General features: G+C 34.3%; 3 protein-coding genes across 19 annotated transcripts; 2 read left to right on the top strand and 1 right to left on the bottom strand.

Moving 5' to 3' along the window:
• Positions 1-121: 121 nt before the first annotated feature.
• Positions 122-1,726, top strand: Arfrp1 (ADP-ribosylation factor related protein 1). The gene is made up of 5 exons (XM_070294222.1): positions 122-415; positions 482-652; positions 817-898; positions 1,150-1,321; positions 1,465-1,726. Exons 1-5 carry the CDS (start codon positions 323-325, stop codon positions 1,562-1,564), a joined length of 618 nt encoding a protein of 205 aa, XP_070150323.1. The 5' UTR covers positions 122-322; the 3' UTR covers positions 1,565-1,726.
• A 287-nt stretch (positions 1,727-2,013) lies between these two features.
• Positions 2,014-13,500, top strand: Ap-1gamma (adaptor protein complex 1, gamma subunit). Of its 14 annotated transcripts, none has more exons than XM_070294056.1 (16): positions 2,881-3,090; positions 4,870-4,981; positions 5,265-5,326; positions 5,662-5,854; positions 5,939-6,085; positions 6,176-6,491; positions 7,275-7,292; positions 7,976-8,386; positions 8,474-8,704; positions 8,791-9,012; positions 9,196-9,323; positions 9,413-9,662; positions 9,971-10,247; positions 10,326-10,486; positions 10,583-10,675; positions 10,758-13,500. In XM_070294056.1, the coding sequence occupies exons 2-16, from the start codon at positions 4,962-4,964 to the stop codon at positions 10,857-10,859; spliced, it is 2,631 nt and encodes an 876-aa protein (XP_070150157.1). In that variant the 5' UTR covers positions 2,881-3,090; positions 4,870-4,961; the 3' UTR covers positions 10,860-13,500. The 14 variants fall into 14 exon arrangements, with proteins under 14 accessions (XP_070150121.1, XP_070150112.1, XP_070150140.1 ...); XM_070294075.1 differs by having other exon boundaries at positions 2,881-3,449; positions 5,671-5,854; XM_070294048.1 differs by having other exon boundaries at positions 2,881-3,449.
• Csn5 (COP9 signalosome subunit 5) lies at positions 13,480-15,674 on the bottom strand. Of its 4 annotated transcripts, none has more exons than XM_070294195.1 (5): positions 15,636-15,674; positions 14,968-15,133; positions 14,658-14,892; positions 14,379-14,573; positions 13,480-14,212 (listed from the first exon to the last, which is right to left on the bottom strand). In XM_070294195.1, exons 2-5 carry the CDS (start codon positions 15,117-15,119, stop codon positions 13,754-13,756), a joined length of 1,041 nt encoding a protein of 346 aa, XP_070150296.1. In that variant the 5' UTR covers positions 15,120-15,133; positions 15,636-15,674; the 3' UTR covers positions 13,480-13,753. The 4 variants fall into 4 exon arrangements, with proteins under 4 accessions (XP_070150296.1, XP_070150288.1, XP_070150270.1 ...); XM_070294187.1 differs by having other exon boundaries at positions 15,568-15,654; XM_070294169.1 differs by lacking the exon at positions 15,636-15,674 and adding an exon at positions 15,475-15,629.
• Between the last annotated feature and the right edge of the window lie 684 nt (positions 15,675-16,358).

Here is a 16,358-nt window from a genome sequence, read left to right as displayed (position 1 = left end):
TTTTTATTGACGCTTTGATTCATATATGATGAGACACTTGTTCGAAAATCTATTCATTGGAATAAAATAGCGTTTGATTGATAAAAATTTTCTTTTATTTTTTCTTGATTGGTCAATCAAACACTATTCTATTAAATTAAACGAATAAATTTTAGAATCAAATATACGTATCAATGTATGATGTGTGCATATATATACACATGTATACACTTGCTTGCCTATTAATGGCGGCCGCCAACCTAACTTTTGAGAAATGTAGATGCAAAATGTAAACAATACGAAATGTAAATTGTATTAGCGAGCGCAACAACGGGTAATTGAGATGTACACGTTGCTGCATGGTTTGTACAAGTATCTGGTGCAAAAAGACGAGTATTTCATATTAATTTTGGGCCTTGATAATGCAGGAAAAACGGTATTTACTCTAGGATATTGCGATTTTAGAGGTTACGACACGAGGAACTTTATACGATTCTTTTAGACTTATCTGGAAGCGGCGAAAACGAAATTCACGAAGAATTATAAGGGAATGAATCCGAGCAAGATCACGACCACCGTAGGCTTGAATATTGGTAAGATCGACATCGCCGGTGTTTCCTTCAACTTCTGGGATCTCGGTGGCCAAGAGGAGCTACAATCTTTATGGGATAAAGTAATTAATAATGAAATTAATACATTGTATATTGCGTATTGTCATTCTTGTCTTCTCTCTATGCATTATTATGTCCATATCTTATTTTTATTTGTGGTATTGTATGAATAATACTTTACATCATATTGATAGCATTTTAAGAGTATACTTTTTTTCATTTTCAGTATTACGCAGAATCTCATGCTGTGATTTATATTGTCGACTCGTCCGACCGTGACAGAATACCAGATTCCAAAGAAGCTTTTGGTAAAGTACACTTTCTAATAATGTTTGATTGTTTAATGATAAATTAAATAAATTATAAGAGAGATTGTGTGTAAAATAATAATGTAAAACAAATTTTTTAATACTTAAAAATGTATTTTTTAATAAAATTTTAAATATTTTAATATGTGAGATTAAAAATTTCTTTTATTTTTTTACATACTTTAATGAGACATATAATAGACAACAAATAGTGATAGAATACATGCAATATAAATTAAACTTAATTTTAGATAAAGTGATATCGTCTGAGCATCTAACAGGGGTACCATTACTGGTGCTAGCAAATAAACAGGATGTACCTGATTGTATGGGTGTCAGAGAAGTAAAACCAATATTCAATCAAAACGCGCATTTAATTGGTCGGAGAGATTGTATGGTAATGCCTGTATCGGCACTTAATGGGTAAGTAAAATTAGCCTTTTATCTTGTTGCATAGTATATAGAATTTTGAGAAATAAAATAGCATCTTTTTATGCTACATAAGATTTCACGAACCATGTTTTCTGCATTTATTATATGAGATAATGGTTCTTATTTCAAAAAAGGGATGGTGTAGACGAAGGTATACACTGGCTGGTGGATTGTGTCAAGAGAAACAGTGATGTACGACCGCCTCGCAATCAAGATGACAATTCTTTATCATAGTTGTGTATGTGTGTGTGTAATACATTCCTGTTTTATAATTTATATATAATACTATTGATGCACTGTATATATTCATGCCATGTGTGTACAGTGTTTCTACAAGTAAAGAATTTCTTTTAACATGTATTCTTTCATCGGCCTCTATTTAAACAAATATAATTATGTTATGTTTGCATATGAGATACTGCATGTATATGTAAGATTATTTATAATTTTTTACAATATTATTGTCTACAATACTATTGCAAAATGATTAAAAAAAAGACTACCAGATCTTAAATTGCCAGTATTGTGAATGAGAATGATATAAGATGAATGATAATGTGCGTGATATCGAGGTAGTCAAAGAGATAAGAGATCAGATAATGTCCGCACCTTATCCCGTTGCTCTATTATGTTAGTGATAAAGAGCGTACAAAATTGATCGTACAGCTGTAAGCTGTTTGATATATAGATTGTGATTTTTGCGCTACATACATTCTTTGGATTGGATCTCTTTATTTGTTTAACATTATCATACACCATGTGGCCTTACTACGAAGCCGAGAATTGGAGCGTCTTGCCGCCAGAACTCAACAGAAGGTGATTTATTCGATTTATAATGTAGCAGATGGAAGGCTTTTATTACTTTCGAATGTATATGATACGAGCTACTAGCCTTTGATCCTTCTCTTCTTGAAGATTAACATTGTTCGGAGCAATGTTTGAGGAGACAGAAGGAAAAATTAAACTAGTCAACTCGTTTTTGCAATACATATATTCATATACCACATACGAAGTACTAAATATGGCTGTTGAAAATTTAGTTTTCATACGAGGACTGCATATCACATTTCATTCTTCATGTGATATATGAAAATAGATACGTAAATTCTAATATAAGCGTCTTTCATGCTTTATCAAAAACAATACCTTGCATTATTCTAATCACATATCCTCTATACACACTTTGTATGTATCTGAAAAAAAAGAACAATGTTAGTATATTATCAGTATGTATGTATATATATCGTGCAGTGAAACTTGTTAAAAAGGACTTTACGGTTTACAATGTCGAATATAACAAAACTCCGCTATCTTATTACGAGGCAGAGAAAAAGAATTGCTTCTTTTTCCCGAATCCGTAGTCAAAATAATTCTAGCAAGTTGAGATTTTTGTATGGTCGTATAATGGTCGTATAATCGTAGCAAAGACGCAATTATCGACGTTATCATTTTCTTTTTCCGTAAATCTTAGATTACTTTGGATTCACCGCTTTCGCGGAATCTGAATTTCGCGCCTATGTATGCGCGCAATGGTGCCACACGCATATACCCGCGATGTTATTTCCTATATACACAAGTGGAGTTTGCGTAACGCACGGCGCTTCCCGCGTGTTTTCCTCCTCGACGGTTGTCGTCATCCTCGCGCGAATCGAGTGCAGAAGTACACGAGGTTATAATTCAACGAGAGACGTATTCCTCCCCTCGCATCGCGCTTCCCCATGGAAAGTCCCTGACGACGTCAATGACAACGTCGACGACAGGTGATCGGCCATCTTTAAGTCCTCCCGTCCTCGCGCACGGACACGCGAAATTCCGTGCGACCTGTCGTCGACGAGACAGACAGGGTTGAGAAAGAGAGAGGGAGAGGCGATAGAGTGAAAGGGTGCGAGGTAGAAAGAGCGATAAAGGGGAAGAAACCTCGGGTGTGCAGGTGTGCACGTCTTTCGCGCGGGCGGACAGCTAGTGTGCAGTGTTGTGTGTGTGTGTGTGTGTGTATATATGTGATCCGTGTGGTCGACGACCGTGATAGGTAGGGATTTCGGAGCTATGTTCTTGGGGCTCTGCTGACTAGAGACTAGAGACTAGCCTCCGTCTTTACGGAACTCGACGACGCCGCACGGTACGTATCCACGTTGTCGTCGTCGCGTTCCCGGAATCGAAAGATCTTCTGACTCTCGGGATAGAAGGGGGAGGGGGGAGAGGATGGACACCGGTGGCGTTTCAAGTACTCCGAGTACACGCATACGATTATATACATATATACTCGCGAAGGCAGGAGCGTGAGGGCGCACAGTTCGCGTCTTCCGAGATTTCTACGGTGGATTCATCCGGCGATGACTTCGCCTCGGATCGGATTCGATTCTCGAAGTGTAATCCCGTTCGTGATGTAAACACAGAGCGAGATCACCTGGGGCTAATCGCGACATTGCCACGCCGATCCTGTGGCGGGCGAATACTCGGGTCCGCTTCTGTCATCGCGTATGTATTCCCGCGCTCGAATACACGTCACGCAGGAAGTTGCTGGCCTCTCCTCTTCGGGAGATGATCCGGACCGTTCGCGCCGATCGCGACGAGAACGATGCATGACAGCTGCAGGCTAACCCTCGACTTAGAGTCGCGATTCCTTATGCAAGTCCCCCCTCGTGTTTTTACACGATATATGCTGTCGTGGCCGAGTTGAGCGCTGCGGGAGTCTGGCACGTGAAATCGCAGTGACATCATTCGTTATAGTTGATTGGTATTGCTATTGTGCCCCTTTTTCCATCGCGATCGACAATGCATTCCAAGCCCGGTATATCCCTCACGCTCCTAACGCGAGACACATCGTGAGACGATATGTAATATATCCTCATGTCCACTGTCCTATTTCAGAAAGGGCTTTGAAACTTTTTCTCTCTTGTATTCCGTCTTCTGTGTCAAGTTGTGTTTAATGAAGTGTACAGTCACTATATGTAGCTAATGGTCTCTTGGATAAGCTTCTAATTAAGGTAATCTCAAGGTGCTTGTGTCGCTTTTCTCTCTCAAAGTTGCGACAGATTAGAGATTAGATTTTCAGGAGTGGTCAATAATTGTATATATATTTAGATTATTTTTAATAGAGAATGTTAGATTTTACGTAACAATTTTTCATATTTCTCTTTTATGCGAAAAACTCAGTAACAAAATACGATTATAATCATATGCTTACATGTTAATTTTGACAATGTATATAATAATCATTTTGCAATGAAGAGAAGTCTTTTAAATGTGGTCATAACATTGCTATATACATATAACATTATTTTATAAGTAAAATGTGCAACAATTGAAAACTGCAAAGTCACTTTGTGGACTAGGACAGAGCATTAGACGCACACTTTTATGGAAAATTTATATATATAAAATCTAAGCTACAATTTTGTCGCATTATTGGCACAGAAGACTGAATTATTTTCCTTTTGATATTTTTCATTGTTTTGATAAGAGTCTTCATTAATGTAATTTATTGATATAATATATTAACATTTTTTATAATATTGTCATTGTCCTGTGTCCACTAGGAGGATAGCAGAGTTCGTGTTTTATACTCGTCTGCACTTGGTTTTTTTTTGTGAAGCTTGTGGCATAGATTCAAAACTCAAGTTGAGAAACAATGAATGCCTCAGAACATGGGTAATACATAACTATACAATCTCACACATGTATTTACATCAATCTTGAATTGTGACAATAGCTACAGAAATGATAGTGAGAGAAAGTCATTTATAATATTTTTGTCATTATATTTTATATTTACTGTTACATCATTATATTTTATATTTTGCAAGAATATGAAACATCAAAGTGGTTGCGATAAAATTAGGTCGTTAAATAAACAAGTGTCATTGCATGATAAATAGATCTAACCAGTAGAATATTGATACTAATAAAATAGCATGGGTGTGTATTTTTTCAGGTTTAACCCAGCCTTTAATATGGCCTCCATAAAGCAAGCTTTCAATGAGGCTGTGGAGAGAGGTAGGTGTATTGTTAATATAATTGACTTACAATGACTGTAACAGCTAATCATTGGAACATCTGATTCCGCCTGTTTGCTACTTGCTTCTTCATATTCTTCCATATTTTAAAAATTAATCTTTTAAATTGCTTTAAAAGTTGTGAGTTTTTATATTGTAACATATTTAAGCAATGAGATTCTCAGTAATAGAAAAGTGCTTTATCCAAATTCTTCTCAGGAATTTTTCATTATTGCACTTTTATTTCACTTGATTTACAAAGTTATTTGTAAGCGGAATCAGCGGTTGCCAAAGTTAGTGATAATTTATACTGATGACTTTTTCACGCTTTAAAAGTCTCAACAGTTAGAATGCCTGCGCCGACACGGTTGAGGGATCTGATTAGACAAATTCGAGCCGCACGAACGGCAGCGGAAGAGAGGACAGTTGTGAACAAGGAGTGTGCATATATACGTTCGACGTTTAGAGAAGAGGACAGCGTTTGGAGATGTCGTAACATCGCCAAGTTGCTGTACATACATATGCTGGGGTTTGTACCAAGATATGAATTATAATGTTCAATATTAATTGTGATATTGTCACAAGAATATTATTTTTTAAATACCCATTTTAGATACCCGGCACATTTCGGTCAATTGGAATGTTTGAAGCTCATCGCTTCCCCGAGATTCACAGATAAACGAATCGGTTATCTCGGAGCCATGCTGTTGTTGGACGAGCGGCAGGACGTACATCTCTTAATCACAAATTGTTTAAAAAAGTAATTCCGGATTTTTATCGGATGTTAACATGTCCAGTATATATTTTTGAAAAAAGGTTAATAAACTTTATTTTCCTTATCTGTTGACAGTGATTTGAATAGTTCTACACAGTTCGTTATCGGTCTGGCGTTGTGCACTCTCGGTGCGATTGCGTCGCCAGAAATGGCAAGAGATCTAGCATCCGAGGTCGAAAGATTGATGAAATCACCGAACGCGTACATTCGGAAGAAAGCAGCGCTTTGCGCCTTTCGGATCATTAGACGTGTGCCAGAGTTAATGGAAATGTTCTTGCCGGCCACTCGCAGCTTGATCACTGAGAAGAATCACGGAGTGCTTATTACAGGTGTCACTCTTATTACGGAAATGTGCGAAAACAGCATTGACACGCTGAATCATTTCAAGAAGGTATATTTAAAAAAATACTCGCTTTCAACGCACAACATTCATTAGTCTTAGAACAGGTTTTTGTAGACACGCAGTTCGATGTCGTAAATATGATCTCGCTCGCCGAGTCATAGTTTTATTGCATCATTTATTGATTAATTATCATACGACCGTATAATTTGATCTATCTAGTGTGGCCAATATCAAAGATTGGTAGTAGTAGAGAAATCTGCTGGAGGAGTATCTAGTGTACGTATCTAGTAGTGGAATTATTTATTAGATAATTTAGGAAATGGAATATCGTTTGTTAGATAATTACGGTCTGTTCGCGTGATAGTGATGGAAAAGAATGCAGTCTTAACTTTTATAGGAACATAGATAATTGCGAAATAGTTATTCAGAAGAATATTTTATTAACGCTAGAGAGAAAAAGAGAGAATCATAAATATTAGAGTACCACAAATTATATTCTCTTAGCGAATTTATAAGCAGTAGAAGGAAAAAGAAATCGTTATTACTTTATGTTAATATAACATCAAAACTTTGAACACATTCTGTTTTATTTTGCTTTCATGATACATGTTCCTTGTGTTCTAAATAAATTATATTGCAACTTTATTTATATATGCACAAAGATCTCCGCGAGTTCTTTCTTCTATTCTTTTTTTTTTTTTTTTTCTCGGGGAAAAAGTCATTTTATTATAGGACAATTATACAATATATTCCTTATGAAAGTTAATGCAAAATTTGATTCTTTTAAATTTTGAATATATATAATATAAGCATTGATTTTGTCTTTCTTAGGAATGCGGCCACCGTGAGGTAATATGCATATAAAAGTTCTCTGTATTTTTGCATGTATGCTTATTACTCAGGCTTCATTCTTTTCTTTTACTTCATCTAAATGTTGTAAATGTGAACTACCAAAAATCGTGAAATCTTGTTTCTACTTTTTTTTATTATATTATTTTTTTAATTATTAAATTACGTTTTTATATATATGTATATTCTACTCATATATAGGAATATTATATAAAATCTTTTATATTATTATTCTATATGTATGAATTTTTTATTTGGAAAAGTAGTTATATGTTCAGAGATGTTATAATTGTAATACCTATAATTGGCATGATGGTATTTTGTATAGTTGCATGTTTATCTTAGCTTGTTTATGAATCGAGTTCTTTATCTCTCTTATTGTATATTTAACTAAATAATTTGTAACAATATGATATAGATATTTAATGAATTTAATATATATACTTGTATATCATTTGCATCCAAGACAATTTTTAAATATAGCTCTGAAATCAAATCTTTTGAATATTATTTAAGTCGATTGTGCTTACATTATTTTATTTTGACATATGTTACATGATAGTGTATATTATTCCATAATGTATTCTGTCAACCTTATTTCTTATGTTTGATATTTGATGTAAGTAATGGCGTTAAATAAAAATTCGCAATGTCTTTGGAAATAAATAGAAGTCTTATTGCAGATTGTGCCAAATTTGGTAAGAATCCTGAAGAATTTGATCCTAGCCGGATACTCGCCCGAGCATGATGTATCCGGAGTATCAGACCCCTTTCTGCAAGTGAAAATACTGCGTCTTCTTCGTATTCTGGGACGCAACGATGTCGATGCGTCCGAAGCCATGAACGATATCCTTGCTCAAGTCGCCACCAATACGGAAACCAGCAAAAACGTTGGTAACACTATATTGTATGAAACAGTTCTGTCCATCATGGATATCAAATCGGAGAGCGGACTTCGAGTTTTAGCAGTCAATATATTGGGCAGATTTTTACTGAATAACGACAAGAATATCAGATATGTGGCTTTGAACACATTGCTGAAGACGGTTTATGTGGACACGAGCGCAGTGCAGAGGCATCGATCGACAATTCTAGTAAAATATTTATAATTGTTTTTTTCTTTATGATGAAAATCAAATGATTTATTGTAATTAATATCTTGTCTTTGACATTCATTTCAGGAATGTCTAAAGGATCCGGATGTGTCAATTAGAAGGCGCGCAATGGAATTGAGTTTCGCGCTCGTAAATTCCAATAATATCAGAAACATGATGAAAGAATTGCTCTTGTTTTTGGAACGGGCCGATCCGGAATTCAAAGCTCAATGCAGCAGCAATATTGTGATGTCCGCGGAAAGATTCGCTCCGAACAAACGTTGGCATCTAGAAACTCTATTTAAAGTGCTCGTCGCTGTATGTATTTTCACAATATCGTAAAGTGGAATTCGAACGCGCGAAACAATCATGGAACAATTATGGAATCTTCTTCTAATCTTTAGGCCGGTAATTATGTACGTGACGATGTGGTGGCGTGCACGATACAATTAATATCCGAGACGCAGCCTCAACAGAATTACGCTGCTAGCGCGTTGTGGCATGCGCTAGAAAAAGATACATCAGACAAGCAACCTTTGGCACAAGTTGCCACATGGTGTATAGGCGAATATGGTGATCTATTGTTGTACAGTCCGCCATCGGAAGATGTCGAAACTCCAATCAATGTAGGTTTGATTATAGTAGTGATGGTATTCTACACATAACAATACTTCAATATTGTTGATGGAATGTTTAAATCATTATTTTTTGCCATTAATTACATTTTTCTTGAAAATTTTGTTGTATATACGATTATTTAATCTCTCGTAATAATTGTTATTATTTTATTATGAAACTTTTTATTATAGTTGACAGAAGATGAAGTTATCGATGTGTATCAGAGATTACTCTGGAGTCCTCAGAACACTGTGGTTACGAAACAATATACCTTATTGTCTCTTACCAAATTGAGTACGAGATTTCAGAAAGGTCACGAGTGAGTATCGCGCGAGTTTGCGCGCGCGACTATCTATATAAAAGATCTACTTTAAAAATGTATAATCATGTAATATTTTGTTATTACAGGAAAATTCGTCAGATCATAGATACGTTTGGTAGCAATTTGCATATCGAATTACAGCAGAGAGGTATCGAGTTCTCGCAGTTATTCCGAAAGTATGATCATCTGCGACCCGCGTTACTTGAGAGGATGCCGCCCATGGAGACTGCTCGACCACAGGCTAATGGCATTATAGGCATGGTGAACGGTGAGCCAGAACCAGAAGACGAGAAATCCTCTACACTTTTAGAATCAACCACGACTACATCTGATTCAGTAAGCATATAGTATTAATGTTTTCACACACACACACACACACACACACACACACACACACACACACATATATATATATATAATTATTTATATTTAATATCCAATTATCTCAATATTTTCAATTATTCTCTTTTTTTGTTTTTGATATATATGTGAAGAAACTAAAAAAATAATAATATATAATATACAAAATTTCTAACAATATTAAAAAAATACATTTGGCAGAAAACCAAATTTAAATAATGAAAAATATATCGAGAATTAAATTGTGTCGCTAACATTTCGTTTTTTTTTTTACAATTTTGCAGAGTGCACTTCTAGATTTACTTGGAACTACGGATGTAGGAATGACGATACCGGCGGCAACGATCACCAATAAAAATGCTTTGCCTAGTACGACGGCGGTAGCGCATAATAACGATCTGTTGGACTTACTCGGAAGTTTGGATTTGAATACGCCTACGTCTACCGTCACTCCTACGCTACCGTTACAACCGCAGGCATCATCTGCACCGATGTTTAGTCCCACCAATACCAGTAACTTCTTAGTGGATGGATTGCTCAGTACTTCCTCAGTTCAAAATGGTTTGTTATGGAATTCTAAAAAAATATCGTGAATTTATTTTGCGTCGTAAATTGTTATAATTATGATTCTTATTGTAGAACTACCTAGTATGGTTGTTCTGGACAAATCGGGGCTTAAGATAACATTCAAATTAGAGAGACTGCCGGATATCCCCGATCTGCTAGTTATAAATATGTCGGCTCAGAATTCTGGAAGCACCGTTTTAACTGATTTTCTGTTTCAAGCAGCAGTTCCTAGGGTTAGACATGATTTATATGAATTTACATATATGTATATGATTATTTATCATATATAAAAAAGTTTAATGTATTTGCTTGACTTTTTCCACTTTTAGACATTCCAACTACAAATGCTATCGCCATCGGGTACTGTTATTCCACCGTATGGTCAAGTAACTCAAGTGTTGAGAATCACAAATATGAATAGGGTCAGTTGCCAATACTTATTACCTTACAAAAATTCTTTTGAGTTTTTAATTTTTAATCGACTATTTCTTTTATATTCTTTAGGCAGTGCTAAGGATGAGACTGCGTATATCGTATACAGGTCCAGCTGGGCCAGTTTTGGAACAGACAGAAGTTAATAACTTTCCAGCTTCAACATCACAGTGACAAGATATAATACAAACAACATTTGTACATATGCCTGCCTAAAAGTAATTAATCGATTCTTGAAGACAAACTGGGAAGAAAAAAAAGGAACACAAGTTTCATCTTTGTTAGAAACAGCAAAAACGTGCAAGTTAGCAAATGGATATATCTAATACATAACAGCACAATTCAATAACTAAACTCTTGCTTATGCGGCATGAATAAGATATGACCTAAATTTTGGATGAAAAACACATTTTTTAATTTCGTATGCGATTGTACGGTGTGTTCATTTGCAACAAAAAATTTTTTCGATAGTATTAATTTTCTTGCCGCATATATATTAAAATAATCACGAATTTGTGCTCGGTCGAGTTCCGGTAAATTTCCAGTCGCGAATAATGTGATGCTAACATTTAAAATCTTTCAAAATTACGTTATGTATATCATTATCGTTTCCGCTTCGTTACAACGAGCGAACGTAAAAGTATTTTACTCTCGCAACATGCCGCAAAAGTGTATGAAAAAAGGAAGAACAAAAGATGTAAATATTTTTTCTAACCGAAACAGATGCGGAGAGAGTTGAGAAAAATATTGTGCTCCGATTGTTTGCATTCCCGCTGTTTTACGGCTACTAATTTAGCACGTAATTTCTTACATAAATTAAATGAGTTAGAAAACGAAAATATAGGAAAGTGAGTAAAAGAAAAAACACACTATAGATACACATGTCAGATGCATCACACGCCAAGAAACGAAACATAAAACAGGGAAAGGATGGAAGGGAGGAAGAGATAGATAAGTAGGTAGATTCAGAGGAAGTTTCGTCACCGAAAGTGCTGTTGTTATCCCAAAAAGAAACATTGACTTAAAAAACTTAACTTTCACTGTAACAAATCAATCTTTTCTACTGCTACATTTATAAGTAAGACATTGCGAATAAGACTCGCGCAATCGTTTTGTAAATATAATCGTGACATATAAAAAAACAAAGAAATTCTTTTATGCGATGGGGAAATAAGAAAAAAAAAGCTCGAAACGGGATTCTTTATAATATGTGTATACAATAGAGCTGTTAACTCAATAACGAATACGATAATATTCATGTTTTCGTCTTCGAGAAATATCATTTGGAGGGCCGAGGGAAATGATGCATACACACATATACATGTACACACATGCTACTGAACATATACATATGACGCCCACAGTGCACGAGTGTGTTACGTATGTAACGCGATTACAATTTCAAATTCATATTCAGAATACAGAGTAACATTGGAGGGCTGAATTCTGATTGTCATGTTATGTGTCTCGCGTATGTATGTTGCATCCAATCATGGAAGATCGGGAATTCATTATCGACCAATTAATCCTCTTTATCATGTTCGAATAATATTAATTCTCACGAAGTATCTCTATCAGTGTTTCAATGCATTTTATGTAATTCTATTAAATTAATTCTAATGAAAATTATGATATAAACGCGAGAGAAATTATAAAGTTTTGAGGAGTATCTTGGCTGAAAAATTATTACAAAATAGAAAATAAAAGCTGATGTTTCGAGATTGATTTTGCTCACATCTGTAAACTGTAGTCTAAGAAAGTCAGAACATAAAGTCGAAAAAGAATTATATATACATATATATCTCGACAATAGTTTGTTTTTTAAGTATTTTTTGCAGTGTAAACACTAACAAAATTAACAGCCAAGTATAACGGTATATATTTATGTCTCTATTGATTTTTATCATTTCATTTTGTGAATTCTAATTTTACTCGACTCACTTTGAATTATTTACAATGTCATAGATATCGCTTGTACATATGATATATGTGTCGAAAAGAGGAAAAAAAGATGTGTATGGATAAAAAAATCGCTCATTTAATATAATGTTCGTACGATTTTATACTTACTTTGTCGAATTTTCACGTATGATGAACGACAAATATGTATGTGAGTTCTCTATAATAGGTATATACAATTTAGACAGATGAATATATAGTACGTCGGGAGCAATAGAGTGGCAGGCCAGATTTTCAGATATCTATTTTCTCTAGACTTTCCTACGAATTAGGTTAAAACATGCTGTTGTACTTAATTATTTAATTCGCTCTGAGATGTGACAAAACACTATAGCACGTAATATTATGTAAGTGTAGATGTGTATGTATATATCACAAAGATTCATCTCTTATTAAGAACGTCGTTCTGGCACTTTTCTTTTCGATCGCGTATATTTTTGATTTTTCAATTGGGATATCTTTTGTATAACTTCTCGATTAAGTTTACGATTGATTGATTGATATAACTATATGCATTTAGCTCCGTCCCTTATATTTTATGAGAGATGCGAATGCGCGAAAGGTATAGAAGTATATAAAATAGAACAGGTGGGTGTGCGTTTCTGAGTGGCCTTGTCCTTAAAGTCTATGACACAGTGCGTCAGCCCTTCAGTGGGGGTTTTGCTCTGCCTACTTGTTCTGAATATATTATATATTGGTTTTATATATATATATATATATATATATATATATTATATATTATATATATATATATATATATATATATATATACATATATGAGGATATTGATTAATGATAAAAATGCTGTATATATACTTTCTAGCGAATCAAGGTGTGAAAATAAAATGTATTTTTATTCCATTACGTTTCTGACATCCGATATATTCATGCACTTGAACCATATTTTCATAAAGAAAAATATTCAATACTAATATCATCAATACTAGTATCTTAATTTTATCAATTTTTCAAGAAGGGAATTCTAGAAACCAAAAAGTTTTAATCGAATATTTTGTGAAGTAATTAAAAAAATTTCGATTATAAAGGAGGGTACATATCTTTATTACAAATGCATATCCTCTAGCAGATTATCACACACAGAATACACCTTATTGCTTCTGCTGAGGATCACAAGTTGCATTACTACCAACATGATTAAATAATCGGTCCTTAATTATTTGTGCCATTAAACCGTGAATAACTTCGATGGTGGTCTTACAACTATCCCTAGTCGCCTTTATGAGTTTTTCTACTGTGCTACGATCGTGTGGATCCGTGCCGCCGAGGACGAATCCTCTACCCAAAGCCGACTCCGACTGTTCCAATTTATCCGACAAGTCGAATATCTGTCCAGTGGTATAGTCCGCGTTTGTCAATAAGCTGGAAGAGCTTAGAGTGTTCACCCAATACTTATTCCATAATGAATCGAGTAGTCGTCTATCCAGTGAGGATTTGAAATAGGATACTTCCAAAGAATAGTATTGCTTGCAATGAACACCAAAGTCTTCAATCTTGTTCAGCGGTATCGTCTGATATTCTGACGGCTCTTCGTTTGCTGGTTTATATCCCTGCACAAATACACACGATTGGTAAAATAATTTATAGTGCTTTCTCGCTGTAAAGAACACATGAATTCGAATAATTCTAGAAACGAGATAGAGCATCTTTAATCTTCTTCCTTTAGAAGGATGGATTGTTCATTCTAATTTTGAAACATTAAAGTTTTATATGTACCTTTGGATAAGTTCTGAATGCGCCTAGGCAAACCTTGCCGGCGGAAATAGTTCTCACAGGATCAATGACAATGGCGACGAATGGTTCTTGAAAATTTTGATTAAGCATCTGGGTGGATACATCGATACCAGATAACCAGCATCCATATCCAGGATGACTATGATACCAACCAATTGCATTTTCTTGCCTACCGACCTAAATGATAAATTATTATACAGACTATAGATTATTTTCAAATTAAAAAAATTTTTTTTTTATTACAGGAAGTTATATATATACTTGTTTAGCTGCTTCTATGTAAGCTGTCATGTACTCGTAAGCTTGAGCTTGAGCATTCACTCTAGTTTCTGTACCCTCGACTGGCAATGCAAAGGAATCCATTACAATCATCGTGTTGGCTGCTACTTTACCAAGTAAAAGGCCCATTACCTCCAACGTTCCACCAGATCGTGCATGCATAACCATTTTTAATAAAGCTAATGCAGATATTTTTATGTCTTTGAAGAAATGAGGACTATAAACAAAAAGGAAAGGCAGAGAATAGTCAATGCTTCTAATTTTTTTATATTCAAGTCATTAGTATCTTTACTCTTTCTCCCATGGTTTGGCAGTTAATATATCATGTTGTTCTTTCCTATCGTATCTGTAAATCTCATCCATGGTGCTGATAGTCTCAATGTTATTCGATAACTCCCATGTCTTCTGAGCAATACCGCTCTGTTCAGAGGATGGTCCAGCCATTTCGCCAAATATATCTGCCAATGATAATAACATTGATGATAATTATCATGATACAAATTATTGCGATAATTTTCAGAACCTCCATTTTATTATAACATCAGAACTGTAGGCTTAACGCGATAAATGCGAGTATATACTTTATATGTTAAATACAAGAAAAGTGACCTTAAGATGTAAATAGAAGAAAAGATCGTTAAATATCATAATATTTTTATTTACTAGAGACGTGTAATAAACACATCTCCAAACAAATATGTTTTTCTTTTTTTGTTCAGATTGTTTTCAGCTCTACAAAATATTATTCAGCACTTTTAAATCTTCAAATTTTTAACACATTGAGTAAGGTTAAGGATACCGAAGGGTTTCGAGTTGTCATCGGTCAATACAATTATTGCAAACAGTATATAAATCGATTAATTATACTTTTTAAAACAAATGTGCTAATTACAATCCACTGATCAACTTAGACATAGCTAAAATAATTATTATTATGTTGGCAGTTTTATATCAATTTACTATATTTTCAATGGTTAGGACAGGACGCACACACATATATATAGATATATAAATACCTGTAGTATAATAGTATCGATAGACCGATATTATCGATATATCGATGTTGCGATATAATATAATATCGATACTCCTTCTGCGACAACATTCTTTCGGTACAGCTGATTTTATTTTATTTTTACACCTGCGATCAAGAACAAAATCTTGATAAAGGTACGAGTAGGATCACTAATATATGCAATCAAAAGTCAAAAATTAAATTATACTTGAGAGTGCATATAATATTATAGCATATTTAATACATCATCGAAATTATTTTAATCCCTAAATTAAAAAATCACCCTGATGAAAACTTATTATTTACTCGCCAACAATGAAAGGATGAATAAATGAGGTAAAGAAATGAATCAAGTATATACATAAAAAAGAAATAATTCTCTCTCTCTCTTTTTCTCTAGACAGATAGATTAGATAGAAATAATAATAATATTGTATACACAAAATAGCATAACAAAAGATAACATAAGAAAATGTAAGAAAGCAATATAATATAATCTCGAGAGAGTTGACAGAATATGATTTCTCTTAATAAAAGTCTATTTAAGAGTTAATAAATATTGTATATAAATCTATCGTCATTTTTTTTTAAAGACGCACTGTGACTAATCAACTTTCCCGCTTTTCCGCAAATAGTGGGTATATCTGCTTCCGGAAAAGCGGCCGGTT

The sequence above is a fragment of the Polyergus mexicanus genome, unplaced genomic scaffold, assembly GCF_030449975.1.
Source record: "Polyergus mexicanus isolate NDT 795.1 unplaced genomic scaffold, iyPolMexi1.0 SCAF_1, whole genome shotgun sequence".
Lineage (NCBI taxonomy): Eukaryota > Metazoa > Arthropoda > Insecta > Hymenoptera > Formicidae > Polyergus > Polyergus mexicanus.
Note: the sequence above shows the minus strand (reverse complement) of the source record. Positions and strands in the feature narration are given on the sequence as shown.

What these genes read in the sequence shown, in the direction of transcription:
- Ap-1gamma (XM_070294011.1), top strand. Translation starts at nt 2,088, where the DNA reads ATGTGGCCTTACTACGAAGCCGAGAATTGGAGCGTCTTGCCGCCAGAA. An exon ending in CAATGAGGCTGTGGAGAGAG is followed by an intron (nt 5,327 to 5,661) that starts GTAGGTGTATTG and finishes ACGCTTTAAAAG; the next exon opens with TCTCAACAGTTAGAATGCCT. An exon ending in AGATTTCAGAAAGGTCACGA is followed by an intron (nt 9,324 to 9,412) that starts GTGAGTATCGCG and finishes TTGTTATTACAG; the next exon opens with GAAAATTCGTCAGATCATAG.
- Csn5 (XM_070294195.1), bottom strand. Translation starts at nt 15,119, where the DNA reads ATGGCTGGACCATCCTCTGAACAGAGCGGTATTGCTCAGAAGACATGG. An exon ending in GCCAAACCATGGGAGAAAGA is followed by an intron (nt 14,893 to 14,967) that starts GTAAAGATACTA and finishes TTTTGTTTATAG; the next exon opens with TCCTCATTTCTTCAAAGACA. An exon ending in CATTCAGAACTTATCCAAAG is followed by an intron (nt 14,213 to 14,378) that starts GTACATATAAAA and finishes GTATTTGTGCAG; the next exon opens with GGATATAAACCAGCAAACGA.
- Arfrp1 (XM_070294222.1), top strand. Translation starts at nt 323, where the DNA reads ATGTACACGTTGCTGCATGGTTTGTACAAGTATCTGGTGCAAAAAGAC. An exon ending in TACAATCTTTATGGGATAAA is followed by an intron (nt 653 to 816) that starts GTAATTAATAAT and finishes TTTCATTTTCAG; the next exon opens with TATTACGCAGAATCTCATGC. An exon ending in AGATTCCAAAGAAGCTTTTG is followed by an intron (nt 899 to 1,149) that starts GTAAAGTACACT and finishes ACTTAATTTTAG; the next exon opens with ATAAAGTGATATCGTCTGAG.